A 16,896-nucleotide genomic window follows, 5' to 3' on the forward strand; every position below is an offset into this window, starting at 1 on the left:
GCTCTGCTCCCCTTCTCTGGGGCTTGCTCTTCCTTTGACTGCGCTCACCTGCCCTGCCCGACTTCCTGGGGACGTGTGAGCCGATGCCCAACTGCCCTTTTATTTTATTTTATTTTGAATTGAGAAGTGAAATTAGGCCTGGGCAGGGTCTCTGGCAAAGCCCACCACAGACTGGGATAAACACCCAGCTTGTGGCAGAATTTGGGCACCTGCTGGAGGCTGAGGTTTCTTTTCACCTTGAAATGCCCTTGCAGGTTCCCAGAAATAAAAAAAAAAAAAAACAGCTGCTGCTGCCACCATCAGCTTTTTCCCCAAATAGTGCAGCCTGGGAAGCTCCCTCAGCACACCTTGCTGATGAAAGCAGGAAGACGGGCCTATCCAGCCAGCAGGTTGGGGAGGTCAGGGAGAAAATTAGTGGCGGCATACCAGATCTCTCAGCCTGCGGGGGTGGCGGCCACTTTCTCCCTTCTGCTGTGCTCCCCGGGCTTTGGAATTTACGTTTTAAGCGCGCAGATGCGAACTGGCTTTATCACCTTGAAAGGCTCGCACCTAGGCTCCATGTGGAGGACAGTCAGGTGTGACCCAGCTAACTTTATCCAGCGCGAGCACTTATAGGATTAGCTAGTTTAATTTCTTAGCTCACTGCAGCCCTGTGGTGTGGGCACTGCTGTTACTCTGTTATACAGATGAGAAAATTGAGGCACAGAGAAGTCAGGCAGCTGGTCCCAGCTCAGAGCTGGCAGTGGAGCAGAGACGAAACCAGGGACCTTAGCCTCTAGGCTAGGCTGCAGGACAAGGGCCCCTTGGATCTGGGCACCCCTTGGAGGCTGCGGTGGACACTGGGCACGTGTCTCCGGACAGGGTTAGGGACCAGCTCCTCTCCACTCCTTGCCCAGACTCTGAGCGACATCCTGAATTCATCTGTGTCCCCACCCAGCCCTGCCTGCTGAATAGGAGGTGCTAATGGTATTGGTTTATGACCGCTTTCACTTCGCCATCGCTGATTTTAATAAAATACTGAGCAGAGGAAACAGTGGATGAAATTAGTCCCGAAAGTGGTGGGGAAATTAATTCTGGAACTAGGATCGGGGATGGCCTTGTGGGAGGAACAACTTCCAAATGGGCCTTGAGGGGTGGATAGAGAGAGGTAGGGAAGGGCTGGCCAGAGGCCGAGAGGCAGGGACAGGGGTTTTGAATTGGAGGACCTAGGATTGAATTCTAGCTGTGTCATTATCTGGCTTTGTGACCTTGGACAAAACCTTCTTCGAAGCCTCAGTTTCCTTTTCTACTCTAACCATGGGGTGAGTCAGGCCAACTCACAAAGGAAATGGGAAGTCGATTAGTGAGGGTGTTGAGAACACTGGGCATTCTTGGAGGACTTCTGTGTGCCAGGCTCTGTGCTTTATGTGCATTACATGTATGTGTCATGACATATATTCTACATTATATAATACATGTATACACAGACACTTACACACACACGAGGATGTCGTGACCATGCCTTGCATATGGGGGGTGCTCAATAAACAATATGTTCCTTCTTCTCCAGAGTAATTCTGCTGACCAGAGAGGGGAGTCAAGATTCTATGTCCGGTGGGACTCTCAGTGCTTGTCACGAATGGGTCTGGGCCACTTGTAGCAAGTGTGTGTCCTTTGAAGGTAGATGTTTCTGCTGGCCTCCTTCACTTCCCAGGCTGGCATTTCCATTTCAGTTTGCACAGTAACCCCCTCTTCCTTAGACTCCATGGAGGGGTCCCCTATCTGTGAGGACCCCTTTGCATTGGAACAAGACAACTTATCCATACAAGTGGGTCCTCTGGTGCTTGGTCACACGCTGCTCCCTGTCTACAAGGACAGTGTCTGATGGAGATGTCTGGGGAAGGGAGGAAGGCAGGGAAGGGACATGGACCTCCCTTCCACTCACTTTCCGGTCTTGCCTGGCTGAGGGTCCTCTCCGCATTGGCAGAGGGCACAAGAGCTGGCACTGGTGAGGCGCAGGTATGGCCAGATGGCTGGATGCCCTTTCCCGCTGGAGTCAAGGGCTGGGTCTTCCCAGGGCGGCTGCCAGGATTTCCAGGGTGTGGTTGCTGCCCCCGGCGTGATGGTGTCTCAGGCCAGGCGCTCACCCAGCTGCCGTCCTGAAACTCTGAGTGATGGTGGGACAAGGGCCCTCATCTTCATTTGCAGCTGCCGCCGTGCTCTTGAGGCCGACTCTGGGCACCATGCACGGGGCGGGACAGTAGACTCAGTTCCTCCCCAAGGAGCTTGCCTAGGCTTTGTCTTGCTCTGCAGGATCCTTGAGGGCACGAGCCCCGTGAAGGGTCCACCCTCCTGGAGTCTCCAGAAAGGCTTGTGACTGGCAGAGAGGGCCAGAGAGAGCAGCGGGCAGGAGGAAGAAAGGCTGTGATGGGGGACACGACAGTGGGGGGCTGTGTGTGGTTTCTGGGGCGCAGCTCACCCCGCCTGCCTCACTGGAGAGGCTGGGGAGCTGCTGGCTCGGGGCAGGACCCCAGAATCTTTATACCTGAGTGTCATCGCCCTTCCGCTCGGAGCCTGGGGGCCGCAGGAGACGGTCAGCTTGGGGCTTCAGAGAGGCAGTACTGGCCTGGAGCCCACCGGAACCTGGCTGGGGAGGGGGTGCAGCTTGAGTCAGAGGAGATGCCGGTGGTCAGGTGTCTGTGTCTTTCGGGAAGCTCCCCAGAAGGATGGTGCCCACAGCAGAAGCCACAAGCCATCCACCGCCGAGCACTCGCCCGCCCCAAGAGGCCTGACCTACAGCTGTCCCCTCCCCTCCTGCCAGCCACATGGTCCAGGTTGATCTCTTTGAGATCTATTTTATCCTTTGAAATAGGCCCCTCTCTCCCTAGAGGAGTAAATGGTTCTAACATGACCTGTTTGGGGCAAGAAGTGAAGCTGCAAACACTGGCTTCTTCAGGCCATACAGACCTTCCTTGTCCTGGGTGGTAAACCAAGGCCACGGCTGCGGGGCTTGGGTTTCCCCAGACTGAGTCCGGGCCAGGCTTCCCTCCTGGCCATGGGGCACGTGCTGACCAGGGCCGTTTGTGTAGAGACCAAGGAAGAACAAAAGCCTTTTCACTTCCCAGACCGTGGTATCCTTCTCAGACTGCCAGCCTCTTCCAAAAGGTGCCCGGCAGGGAGCTTGCCTGAGCAAGGGCTGCAGGCCAGCTGGGCAAGAGCGGCCACTCAGAGTAGCTCAGGGAAGCTGTCCCCGCTGAAGTCCCAGCGCCTTCTGCAAAGCCAATGCCAAGCATCGCCCCCCTAGAGAGGGGGTGGCACGGGGCCCACTGCCTTGGTTGGGCCGTGACACCAGGCGGACCTGGGTTCAAACCCAGCCAGACATAGACTGGTTCTGAAGCCACAGGCACCATGTATGATGTCCGTGGGCCTCAGCTTCCTGTTCTAGAAGGTGGGCATACTGCTATGAAAGGGATCATTGGGTGAACTGGCAAAATAGGAGTACAGAAGGCAGATTAGATACAAGTATTTTATAGACACTAAATGTCCTGAGGTTGCTAAGTGTACTGTGCTCATGTAAGAGAATGTCTTTATGTTTAGGAAACGCAAACTGTAACGTATGCAGCCTCCTCTCAGACGGTTCAGGGGAAAATACATGGTTATAGACAGAGACAAAGAGTGTGCAAATGATAAAGCAGAAGCCACGAAATGTTCACAACAGGTGACTCTGATAAGGGGTGTGCAGTGTCCTTTGTGCTGTCCTCTTGAAATTCTTTCTAAATATAAAGTTAGAAACAGACCTCCTCGCTGAGTTGCGTTGGACCCAGATGGGCGGAGGCACCCACACCAACGAGCAGCCTGCACAGGGGGTTAGAGACCACGCGTCACCCTCACAGTAGCCTCCGTTCACCCTCTGGAGGGACAGCCACCAGCCTAGAAGTCCTGTCGTTGAAGAGAGTTCAGCCAGGTCATCCTTCTGAGCCCGTCACTGCGTGGGCTACAGGAAAGCCACACCCTCTCCTCCAAGGCCAGTTTGCCAAGCAAAGCAGCATATTTGGAGATTGGAATTTTAAAGCAAATCCATCTAGCTTTGGGGGGGTTGGCATGTCTTGGCAGTTGGACCCCGGTGTGGGGTTCCTTTGTGGCTTTGCCAGCCGTGAAGCTTGAAAATGGAGACCTCATCTTCCTGGTGTGAGCAGTTGGTCACAGGTGGCCTCTGAGGCTTCTTACGAGCACAGATCCAAATGGAACTCCCACTCCATCTTCTGCCCCCCTCCACCCAGATGACTTTCTCCAGCTGCCATTTGAAACAGTACTGATGGCAGCCGTGGGGAGAAGCTGCAGAGGTGGGGTCTGAGCTGTTGATTGAGGAGACCTGAGACCCAAGCCTCGGAGATGTTTCTTCCTCAGACTCTGCCCCCACCAGGGCTGCCTGAGAGTGAGCACTTCGGGTGTGGGTGGTGGGGAGCTTTTACCAGAAATGAGGGGGTCTAACCGTAAAAGGGACGGTGCTGAAAGAGCTGAAGCAGCAGATCTGGTCACCAGGAGAACCACTCCTCTTTTGCTTCTATTTACCTGGGAAGCCAGATAAGTGTCTCTGGGGCTGCCCTGGGAAGGGAGCCTCAGTGCCCTGCCTTGTGCCCCATGGTGAAGGCAGCCCTCAGCACCCACCGCCCCCAGCAAGCCTGTCACCAAGGGTCCAGCTGTCCTGTCTGCTCACTGCTCTCCATTGATCTCATGAGATAGTCTCCAAAGATGGCCCCTATGACCTAGGCCTCCCATCATTCATGTCCTTGAGAGTGTCCCCCTCCTACACCAAATCCAGGCTGGCCCAGTGTAACCAGTAGAAGGTGATGGAAGAAACAGTGTGACTCCCAAGGCTGAGTTAAGAAGCTGGGTGGCTTCAGCCTCGGTCCCTTGGGACGCTCATGCTTGGGACACTCCCTCTTGGGACTCAGCCACCATGCTGGGAGAAGACCGAGTGCCACGGAGAAGCCACGGTGAACAGTCTTAGCCAGAGCAGCGTCCGCTGCCCGCCGTGGGAGGGAAGAAGGCATCTTGGCTGTCCTCCGAGGCAGGCTTCCTCTGGCTCCAGCCCCAGCCATCATCTGACCGCAGCTACATGAGCGACCACAAGCAAGAGCCCTGCTGGGCCCACTCCGCACTCAGAGCCACCAGGAAGCATGATAAATTATTGCTCAGAGCCACCAAGTTTGGGGGAGTTTGTTGCACAACAATAGAAAACTGGGACAGCGTGTGGCCAGATGACCGAGTGCGTGGAGCTGCGGAGATGGACAGGTTCCCCGAGTTCCGGCTCTGACTGTAACTCTGGTGCTCCTGCCAAGTTCTCTGGTTTGCCCAGGGCCCAGTGGGAGGAGAGCGGGGATGGGGGTGACTCAAATGTAGGCTCACTCAAGAGGTGCCAGAGGCTGACGGGCCCAGAGGTGACAAAGGACAGGTTGACAGATGCATATTTGCCTTAATGTTAGGAGAACAAGGCAGTCAGGACCTGTTCTTTTCATAGACTGACGGCCCTTGGATGGGGCCCTGCCTCGTGTGTCTCTGCACCCCCGCTGCCTAGCGCTCGCTGGGCACGTCGCGTTCCCTGTTCTTTTCATAGACTGACGGCCCTTGGATGGGGCCCTGCCTCGTGTGTCTCTGCACCCCCGCTGCCTAGCGCTCGCTGGGCACGTCACGTTCCTCAGCACCATGGCATCAAGTAGACCGGGTCTCCCTGAAGGAGCATGTAGGTCAATCCGTGCTCTGTATGGAACCTCACTGAGGGACCAGGAAGTAGAGACAGACCCTGATCCCTGCCCTGAGAACTCACAGTCTGATGGGCGAAGGACAGAGTTTCATCCTCAGCAAGCCCCAGGCCCCCTGCAAGGACTCAGGATCCAGGGGGAGAAAAGCTATGTCTCTTTTCCCTTTTGTGTGCTTTGTTCATATGAGATCATCAAAGGTAGTGAGGGCTGGGGGCAGGCCTCCTGGTCCTGAGAAATCTTTCGAGAAGCCTTTCGTGCCAGCCAGGCCAGGCCAGGCACCCTAGTGCGACTGCTGCCTTTGCCTGTCACTCAAGTGCCCGGGACGTGCGGGGGTCCCCCAGAGAGAGCGTGTGCCACGGCCCCTGGCCTCCGGGAGCACTCACTGTTGACACGGCGAGGGGTTGACAGAACCCATGCAGCCGGTGCTGCCCGAAACATCGCCAGCCCAGACAGAGCAGAATTCAACAGAGCTGCCAGCCCTGTTCTGTGAGAGGGAGAGGAGGTGGGTTTGTTTAAAATACTCGCATTACAGTCAGTTAACCTTTATGTTTCCTAAATGAAAATTGTATAAACCTGAAATTTTCGTTGATCACGTTGCCTAGAAACAGGCAGCAGGTTTTCATAAGACAATGCAGTAGATTGTCACCGATAGGGCTATTAGGAAGTGAGCTGGTTAGCGTATTATTCCAGATCCCGGTGTTGGCGTTAGGTAATTATCTGTCTGCCTCTGTCTGCCTCTGCAGAGCACACCCGTCTCCCCAGGCTCGGGCAGCCTCTTGCAAATGAGGCTTCTCAGCCTGCTTCTGAGTCCCAGGGATGGGATCTGGAGTCCAGGAGCACAGTGTCAGCTCTGGGCTTATGAGAGGAATCGAAAAGACCCAATTCTGATGAATTTATTTCTTGTGAATCACCCCACCTCGCTTGCAACAGTAATGCTCGAAGCAAAAAAATTGGAGGAATAAACAACAACAATAGAATGCATAATGGAAGTAAAGAACAAAGTCACTCTAAGACAACTTTGGCGTAATTTTTTAGTACTTTTCCCCTATATGATATATACACTTGTTTATTTTCCAAAGGCACTGTAATTTGCTTTTTTCCCCACCTCTTGCAGTTAGGGTGACCAGCTGTCCTGGTTTGCCCAGGACTGAGGGTTTCCCATTACCCGCGTATGTTATTATCAGCCTTCTCTGTAGCTGCGTAGCTTTCAGTCAGCTTGGATGAACCAAACTCGGCCTAACTCCCTGTTCTTGGACATTTAGGATATTTCCTTTTTTAAAAAAAAATTATAATTAATGCTTGTGGTGAATTGCCTCATCCCTGCAGGGTAAATCCCTGTAAGTAGGATTTCTCGGTTGCAGGAAGTATATACATTTATGGCTTTTGCTGTTTCAGAAAGCACACATTTGGGAATGTATGCTTCTTTATTAGCCATTTTTGAATTGCCTGTTCGAGTCGTTTACCCATTTCTCTGTGGAGATGCTCATCTCTTTCCTTTGACTCTATAAAAACTGTTTGTATTAAACATAATCAGTCATGAATGTTGAACCATTTTGTCCGTTTTTTTAAAGAATGCGTGGTTATCATTCTTTAAAGAGCAACAGTAAATACTTATTATCCGGCGTCTTTGAAGAAAGAGGAGTTAATATTTTAGGTAATTAAAGCTTCCCCCTAGCCTTAAGCACTAAAATATTTTTTTTTAATAAATTTATTTATTTTTTAATTTTTTTTTTGGCTGTGTTGGGTCTTCGTTTCTGTGAGAGGGCTTTCTCTAGTTGCGCGAGCGGGGCCCACTCTTCATCGCCGTGCACGGGCTTCGCATTGTCGTGGCCTCTCTCGTTGTGGAGCACAGGCTCCAGACGCGCAGGCTCAGTAGTTGTGGCGCACGGGCCTAGTTGCTCCGTGGCATGTGGGATCCTCCCAGACCAGGGCTCGAACCCGTGTCCCCTGCATTGGCAGGCAGATTCTCAACCACTGCACCACCAGGGAAGCCCTAAAATATTTTTTAATTGAACTATTTGGAATGAGAATATCTCCATAACGGATAACTCGTGTAGGTCCTTTTTAAAACAAAGTACATTGCACACAGTTTAACTTTTTCTTCATCTCTCAGACATGCCGTGAGCAATAGTAATTTTCTGTGTGATAGTGACCCTCAGCAGCTGTTGAGCTTTGTGAAGTTTTGGCTCCTATACTGTATGGCCCCAGACTGCTTTTTAAAATAAGGTACCTGATTCTTGTCTTTTCCCCATCACTATCAGGCTGTCATGCTGTTAGTCCCGGCAGCTTTAAGCACTCCTGCCTTGCTCTACAACATCCCATCTTCATCAGCAATGGGATTGATTACTGGCTAACAAGGCTTGTTAAGTCTATCTGTAAACTAAAAGCAAGTAAGCGCTGATCAAGGGCCTAAGGAACACTACTAATAACAGTGTAGGAACTTCAGCAGGCAGCAGTTTTACTTACTTCTTAGGGTTTGTATTACCTATCATTAAGATTGTTAAGTAAATGACTTCTGGATGTGAGCAGAATAGGATTAAGAAATTTTGGAGGCAGAGGGGGAAACGTAAAGGAAAGATTAGCAACCACTTGAAGACCTAGCTGCAAAGTGAGAAACTGGTAATCCGTGTTTAATCTTATTACTTCCCTCGGGAATGTGCTGGGGCAGGTTTTATGGAGATGGTGGCATCGCTGACCTAGAAATTTTAAAAATCCACCTTCCGGGGCTGCACCTGCTGGGATATGGCTTAGAGCTTGTTACAGAAGCCTTCTGATGCTCAGTTTTCTCATCTGTGAAATGGAGCTAAGACTAACTGGCCTGTCTATTTAATGAGACAGGATCAAGTGGCCTGCTATGAAGAGTCACTGACCTGATGGAGCCCGAGAGGAATGTGTAAACATGTAAAGGGCTGAACAATAATGGCGGATTATTACTATTGCTGTTGTTATTATTCACAGACACATCCAACAGCCATCGCCCGCCTTCTCACGCCTTCTGCGCAGGTTTCAATTTGAGCTCCAGCCCACGCCTGTGCATCTTCAGCTGATGTCCTTGCCGCCCCTCCAAACCCAATCTCATCCTTGTAGGTTTTTGCAGGATTTGCACAAGTGGTGTGTTTTCTTCAATATTTATTTTGCAGGCCATTTACTCTGCATGACTGTTTTTACAGTGAGTAAGGAGCAAGGCTAAAAATAACTTAGCTGGTAACCAGATCAGTTCTGCATTTGACATTTACATGGAATTCATTTGCATCTCATTTGTTCGCCTTTCTGTTTAACAGGTAGAATGTAAGAAGGCTCAGCCGAAGGAAGTCATGTTCCCACCTGGGACAAGAGGCCGGGCCCGGGGACTGCCTTATACCATGGATGCTTTCATGCTTGGCATGGGGATGCTGGGTGAGTCTGGGCCGGACCCTGGGGACTGGGTCACCTTCCAGTTGGTCAAACTGCTTTACCTGTCTGAGACTCAGCTTCCCCATCTGTATATGAGGGTGATAATCCCTCTTACAGGACAGTTGTGACCATTAAATTAGCAGAGATAGATAGATAGATAGATAGGCCGATAACTAGATAGATAGGCATCTTGTCCCATGCCTGGCTCATAGAAGGTATTTGATATTATTTTTTCCCATTTCCACCCCCTTTTTCAAAATGAGGAAAGGTTACTCTGCCTCAGCCCTCTCTGCTGACTGGGAGTTCTTAAAGACCTATGGACTCCTGGCTGGCTTAACTTATGTGAGCCGAGGCTACATTTTCTAAAACTTGGGAGAGGAGGGGATGTGGTAATGGTGGGTGATAATCCTGTCTATTTAAGTGATTAACATTTTTCTCTTGGGGTATCGAAATTTGTGTTTAAATGGATGTCTTAAATAACCTGTTTTATTCTTTATTTGCAAAAAAAAAAAAAATGATGAAAGACAAAGTATGTTTGTTCTGATGAAAAATGATCTCTCCTGGCTTTTAGAGAAATTGAGTTGCCTATTATGCCCCGTCCTTAAAGGTATCTCTGTCCGTCCTGCATAGATAATTGAAAATCTTGCTGCTTAAATGGCATGAAAGATGGAGAAAGCAGTGGAGAAGCATAATGGTGTGGGTCGCAACAATAATTAGAAATTTCAAAGCGAGAGAACGGTATTTTAGTGCAAGTTATTGTGTGTCGGGAAAATACTAATTAAATGGGATAAATGGTAGTTAATGGTAAAATTCCATTCAGGCACACGGTCTGTCTAGTTTTAATGGGTTTCGTTTGGTTTGGCTAAGAGTCCCTCTTCTACATTGTTTGATAAGCTCTTTATGTATTTTCAGATTTGCTGCTGTTTAAATCATTCTTGGCTCAGTTTTAAATTTATAAAACTTTTCTTGGCTTTAGAATTTAGATCTTTAAAAGAATTGTATCTATTTGTCTGAGGAAGTAACAAGGCAGGTAAAGTTATTTTGAGGAGCTTTAAAAAATGGAAAAGGATGCCATGAGAATTCTCAAAATGGCTAAGATGTTAAAGCTAATTTTTTAGCTTTAACAGAGTTTCAAGGAAAATTCCTATTTTAATTCTTTAAAAATTGGCCAAATGATTCTAACACTTATCTGGAAGAAGAAACACATGAGAATAAATAAGAAAAATTTTTTAAAAGAGAAATGAGAAAAAAGAGAGTTTGACCAAATATCAGAACATAGTCCAAAACTACAGTAATTAAATAGTGTGGCATATAGTAAGGCACCTGTTGATAGAAAAAGTTAAGGAGCCTAAACTAAATGTGTTTCTATGTATGAGTTTAATTATTATAAAGAAATTAATTTTTAAAAATCAATGAGAATTATTTCCTGGTTGACTGTAAGACACTTGTGTAGCTCTTGCTCTAAAAATAATTTGTATGTGGCCTTTACCTTATGTTATATACCAAAAGAAACCACAAATGGATTAATAGTTCCAAATTTTAAAATAAAATCTTAAAAGAGTTGAGCCCATTACTGCCTGCTGGCTTTCAGAGTCTTGAATTTTAAATGATGAGTATAAAGTCCCTAGGGCATCAAATGGGGGGCTTTTTAGGATCCAGATCTTCAGGAAGTGCCCCCACCCTTCTGCCTCTCACTTGATACCCTTTATGTGAGGTATCATGTACCCCATGGTTTTCTCTGCTTGCCTGGGGGAGGTTTTCTTCCTGGGGAAGCAGAGGTGTGGAGCAAAGCCAGCTCACTTGTGTCAGTTGCCAAAGAGCAAAGGTGCGGCAGCTGTATTCTCCCCAGATGCCAAGCAAGGGCTCAGGGCTCCACAGACCAATGGTTTCATAATGGGAGCCCAGGCAGGTGCCTTGTTGACAGCAGGAGGCATTCAACAGCAAATAGTCCTTGAGCACCTACTGCGTTCCTGGCCCAGGGCCAGCACTGGGAGACAGTGCCTAACAAGGCAGATGTGGTCCCTGCCCTCATGGAGCTTGTGGTCTAGTGAGAGAGGTGACATTTAACAGGTCATCACACGGATACGTTATTACTCATAATAGAGTTGTGAGGCGCTTTACGGGCACATAATGAGGAATGGAAACTAGTTGGAGGAATCAGGGAACACCTCCCTGTGGACGTGACATCTCAGCTAGGATGAGAAGGATGAGCAAGCCAAGGGCAATGCAGGCAGAAGAAATAGCTTGGAATGCAAGGGTCCTAGTGTGGAGCCCCGACGGCCATCAAGGCTGCTGCTGGGCAGGTCCAGGCAGCGCGTGTGTGAGGAGAGGTGGTGGGCCGAGTGGCTTGGACCACGGTTGGTGGTGGGCAGACCCACATGGTCCCTGTGCTTCTCCAGACGCCATCTGATTAGTTCCTGCTCTCTGAGGGATGGAAATGTGATGGATGCCAGGTACTCACTCATCTTCCCCGACTTTGTTCTCTCATGTTGCAGGTTATGACTTCCCTGAGCTGCAGTAAAGAGGTAGTAATAGCTGGTTTAAAATGTCATTGTGGTTGAGTCTATTAGTTCTTGAGTCATAGCCTCCCCCAGTTCATCCCCATCCCCCAGTTCATCCCCATCCCCCAGTTCATCCCCATCCCCCAGTTCATCCCCATCCCCCAAACCCTTGCTACTTAAGGGTTTGGCCTTTTGCCCACATAGCTCTGGTTGAGGCTGCCACCAGGCGAAACCCTCATGCCCCAGCCAGGCCCCCTCAGGTCACCGAGGCGCTCCTCCACCCCCAAGCAAGCAGAGAGCTCTTTGGGTGGAATTGATGGTGTGGGTCCGGCTTCCACCCAGGCGGGCTGTGTGGACCACAGGAAAGGGCTCAGGACTTCAGAATCAGGAGATCTGGACTTCTTGTCTTGTCAGCTGTGTAACTTCGGAGGGACAGTCTTCTCTGTCCTTCAGTTACCCCATCCCTAGGGATATGGGAACCCTCACTTCATGGGGTTGTTGAGGATAAATGAAGCCGTATCTTGCCCAACCAGTGCTGTATTTTGTCAAGTTCAAGCTGCCACGGGTGGTGGAATGCACCTTGTGTACCATCCGGAAAGAAAAAATATATACTGTTAACTAAACCACATTGTGAGATGGATCCCACTTTCAGGATGTTAAGATGTGGGGGGGAAAAAAAAAAAAAAAAGTGTGTCTTCTAATCAACAAAATACCGTAATATATGCTCAAACTGGGAGCTGTTATTAGTAAGGTACTGGGGAGCCCCAGGCAAATTACCACCCAAGTAGGTATCCAACAACCTGCCACTTGGGATCCCTTCCTGCTGGTGACCGAGAACATAGCTAGACCTGCATCTGTGTGTGACTTGTGCCATGGCACCTGCAGCCTCCTCCTCGGACCCCCAGCCAAGGGAGCTGGATTATCTTTGAATTTCTACCTCCCAACAAGATCCGTGCACTGGACTCCAGCCCTCATCAGCTCCCAGCCCTCCTGAATTCCCCAGCTACTATGTTGAGGCCACCTAGATGCCTGCTGAGACGGGGCCTCCTGAGAGGTCCCCAAATGTGTCCCCAGTTGGGAACCAGCTCAGCCTGAGGTCCAGGCAGAAGGGGGAATCAGACCACCACCCAGGAAACAAACTCACAGTCTCATGATCTGATTGGCCTGTTGCCTCCCCAGCCAGGCTGGGGTCTTCACTGAGCTTTCTCTGATGCGCTCGCCAGAAACTCCCAGGGCTGCCCTCTCTTTCACCCACTGGCACAGTTTGGCACCCTGGGCCTCTGGACTCTTGGTCGAGGAGAGTGCCATCTGCTGTACTATAACTGAAGCCCTTGCTTCATGCTTCTTTCCTTAAAGTGATGTCACCAATGAAGTCTAATCCTTTGGCAAGACGGCCTGACCTGACCTCATCAGTCACCTGGGTCACCATCTCTGTGGTGCACTAGGCCTGCATATCAGTCCTAGAATCACCACCATTGCCACCACCAACAATTTGGCTGATGGACTTGGCTCACGCAGAAACACTTTTTTTTAAGTTTGTTAATGAGATGAGGTTTCAGTGATTTAAACTTTTATTGTCGAAAGAGCAGAAAAATACATAACACTGTTAGGGATTTTTAGAAGTGAGACTGTAAACCATTAAAGCTTTTAATTCCATTCATTCAACAAATATTTATTGAGTACCTCCTAAGTGCCAGGCATTGTTCTAGATGCTGAGGAGGCACCAGAGAAAGAAGTCTGATATCAGGGAGTAGACATCCTAGTGAGACAGCAGGCACACTGGTCTATAAATGACTTGGGAACTGTGGAACTAATTTTTAAATACCCTTTAAGATTTTCTCCATACTTCGGGAGGTCTCATCAAAGGGAGGCTGATGAGCATATAGCTGCAGTTATTCTTTCTTGATCTCTCTTGCTGTGGCAGCAAACGTTCTTGGGAGGAAACCTACAGCTGTTTTGGTTTTAGCTTTCATAGCCTTTGACAGAATCGTGGAATAATCAGCCCAATGGGAATTCCTTTAAGAAAGTGTACGAGAGAAGAGGAGGAGTCATCGTTAGGTCAGTCTCCCTGCCTTTGAGCTAGACAAAACCAAAATCAACTAAGACCCTTAGGAAAGGTATTTTTGCAGCTCTCAGACTTTGTTCACTGCCTCACCCACCCAGGGCACTAGAATCTGTTTGGTTTTTCTTAATGAAAGTGGACTTCTTAATAAAAGCAAACATGATTATTGTTGATATATCTGATTCCTCTTGGCCTTCTCAGCTGTATAATCCTACTGCCTCTAACTATCTTGACCTTGCTGGGCACACACTGTTTAACATGTTTGGTAGCAGTGACAGAGAAATACCTCATTGCTGAGGCTTTGAAGAAAAGCTTCACCCTGCGGGACGAGAAGTGGAGAGACATTGCTGACCAGCTGAAGAAAGCCAGAGGCATTCTTAGCAGCGCTGTGAAATCCTGACCCAGTGTTCCCCAACATTAAGCCCCTCGGAAATGAAAGCAAAAAAAAAAATTTTTTTTTTGTCTGGAAGGGATGAGGAGCTCTAATCTGCTGGCATTCACTGATCAGAAGGAGATTGGCTGGAACATATAGCCGCATGCCTAGACTCATCTGTAATTTCAACTGGGATTTGTCTTTCCCCAAAATATCTGTTGAGGTCATCCCCAAGGAGGTCTCCATTTGTTCAGCTGTTTTCTAGTAAACAGAGGAAACTCAAACTTCAGCTCTTCATTTTCCATCTAGAGCAGCACAATGCACTAGAACTTTCTGCGATGGTAGAAAGGTCCTATATCTGCACCGCCCAAGATGGTGGCCGCCAGCTACATGTGGCTATTGAGCATTTAAGATGCGGCTGAAGAACTGAAGTTTTCTTTTTATATCATTTAAATTAAATTAAACTTTAACGGGACAGCACAGGTCTGGAGGAACCCCTGCAACTCCAGATGATTCTGGGGGCCCAGCATCCCTGTAGACTATGGGCTGGAAAGGGCCCTTGGCACTTGGTGTCGCATCTGTGTGCAGACCTCACGGAGCCACCGTGGTGCCCCAGGCAATGCTCTGCACGCCACACAGCAGATGTGTCACACGCTGGCAGCTCCCAGGATAAACAGCCCTGTCTCTCGTCTCTTTCAAGGTGGGGGCCTGGTGGGAGCAGTCTTCTGTGACTCTGAGTAGCTGAGTAACAGAGCCTGGAAAAGGATGAGTCATGTGCAAACATCTTCTAGGGTTGGAACAAAGATCTAGAACCACAATTCTGAGAATTCTGCCAGCATCCCCAAAGGGGGGGGTGCCCCAAATGAGCCAACTGGCAAATTCAAATTCTCTTGTTGATTTCTGATTTTTTTTTTTTTTTTCCCACCATGGAAAGCCTGTCTGCAAGAAAGGTGGTCATCCAGGCAGAAGGCTTGGTTTTTTTTCTTTTTGACAAGAGATAATTACTGTGGGCTTGATCAGGCATCCTGAGTACTGGAGCAAATAAATTGTGCAGTGGCCAGTGAGGGAGGGGCCCGGCTGCTAATGGAAGTGGTGGCTGGGTCATCTCACCCTAATGTGGCTTGATGGAGCGTCCGAGTGGGTCTGCTGTAATGTGCTATTGATAAGCAGCCAGCCAATTTCCCCCACGTGGCTGGAACTGTGAGCCGCTGGAGCGGAGCTGGGCTGTACAGCAGTAAATGAGGAGGAAAATTGAAGTAATGTTGTATTATAAATGTATGATTTCATCTGCCCGACCCAGAGGATGTTCGGCGACGGGGGGTGGAGATAAGATCCCCCACTCGGGCAGATGCCAAATTCTCATCTTTGTTGTACAGGAGACAATTTTGACGTGCCCGGGAAGATTGGGGTGAGGCCCCAAACTGGGGTGAACTTGACCATGCTTTTCCTCATTCCTGTTGAAGACTTGCGAGTGTGCCAGGAAGTAGGCAGATACAATGGAATCCTACTGGTGACTCGAATCAGGGAGGGACTGGGCATTCCACCACCCTCCACCCCACCCACCCTGAGGGAGTCTCGAAGGTGACACATGGGCTTAGGTTTTTGTTGCCACGTTAACACTAAAATATTTAAGACCCCCAGCACTGAAGTTAGAGGCAAAGGAGTCATTTTTCACTAGGAAAGCCCTTGGGCAGCAGTGATTTGGCTGTTTGCATATAATACGTTAATCAATATTGTTGAAATAATGGTGAGAAGTCTATTGCTGAAAGATCTGATTTGATAGCAGGTGATTAATTTGGAGGAGAATTGGGCTGGCCAGCCATGAAATAAATACCAAGGAAGGAGCCAGTATGTGTGTGTCCACTTAAGGCACCCGAGTCCCCGTCTCTGTCCCTATTCTTTGTCCCTCTGTCTCTCTTTCCCCGTTGGGTGCCAGAGCTCAGCAACTCACTGGGGTCTGTTCCTCTGCAGTCAGGACAAAGCTGCCAGGTCATCCTGGTTGGTCTGGGCGTCCCTCTGTCAGCAAGGCACCAAGTGCTGGGAAATAAACTCATGCGGAAAGAGCAAGCGGCAAGACCCTTGTGGGGTGTAAACAGATCAATTGGCCAGTGAGCTGTGACTGCAAATTTGGAAAGGCTCTGGCCGAAGCGAGGGAAAGGAGCCACAGCTGGTCTCTGTTGAGAATTGGGGCCCATCAGCACTTCAGGGGACCTGCAAAGCTTTCTGCAGGTGGCAAGACTCAAGCTCCCAGAAGGAAGGGAAGAACCCCAGTGGCATGGCCGTGGGCCAGAGGCAGGGCTGGAACCCATCTCCTGATGTCTAGTCCAGCAAATTTCTGTCTTAGGTCTGATGACAGATCTTCCGGTCAAGGTGAAAGCTGTGGCACCAACAAGCAGAGGAAACTGGAGGAGGGTGGGTCCCATTTCTGGACCCCCTTCAACATAAAAATGCTATGAACAGGCAGCAGGAAGACCCGCAAACTCTAACTCGTGATGCTGCACCCAAGCTGGAATCTAGTGAATGATCCTGGTCTTCAGCCGTCACCTGCAGGGTCAGAAAATGCTCGTGACATGTGAGAACCCACCTTGGAAGTGGATGATGAGACCCCAGAGCCTGGGTTTAGGGTGTTCAAGTTGCTGTATGCAGCCACAAGGATACATGTGGAAAGCCGCCACTTATCGGCCTTATGGTTGGAGGGCGTGAAGACAGTCCTAAACCCGCCCATCAGAGCAGCTTTCTACTAGCGTTTTGGTGACAAAGCAACAGAAATAACTCTGGCTGCTATAAACAGTAAAAGAGATTATTGGAAGGGGCTTGGGCAACGGA

The 16,896-nt window shown here is 49.4% G+C and overlaps 1 protein-coding gene across 14 annotated transcripts in view; it reads left to right on the forward strand.

Moving 5' to 3' along the window:
• The window catches only part of MSI2 (musashi RNA binding protein 2), a 391,787-nt gene that overhangs the window by 323,874 nt on the left and 51,017 nt on the right, over nt 1-16,896 (forward strand). For all 14 annotated transcript variants that reach the window (XR_014238421.1, XM_082371917.1, XM_082371905.1 and 11 more), the window contains exon 9: nt 9,023-9,137. Coding sequence is in view for 13 of the 14 variants with exons in the window: in XM_082371917.1 (XP_082228043.1) it covers nt 9,023-9,137 (115 nt within the window). In the remaining variant the exon portion in view is untranslated. The remainder of the gene's footprint in view (nt 1-9,022; nt 9,138-16,896) is intronic.

The sequence above is a fragment of the Balaenoptera borealis genome (genome assembly GCF_965194805.1).
Source record: "Balaenoptera borealis genome assembly, chromosome: 20".
Lineage (NCBI taxonomy): Eukaryota > Metazoa > Chordata > Mammalia > Artiodactyla > Balaenopteridae > Balaenoptera > Balaenoptera borealis.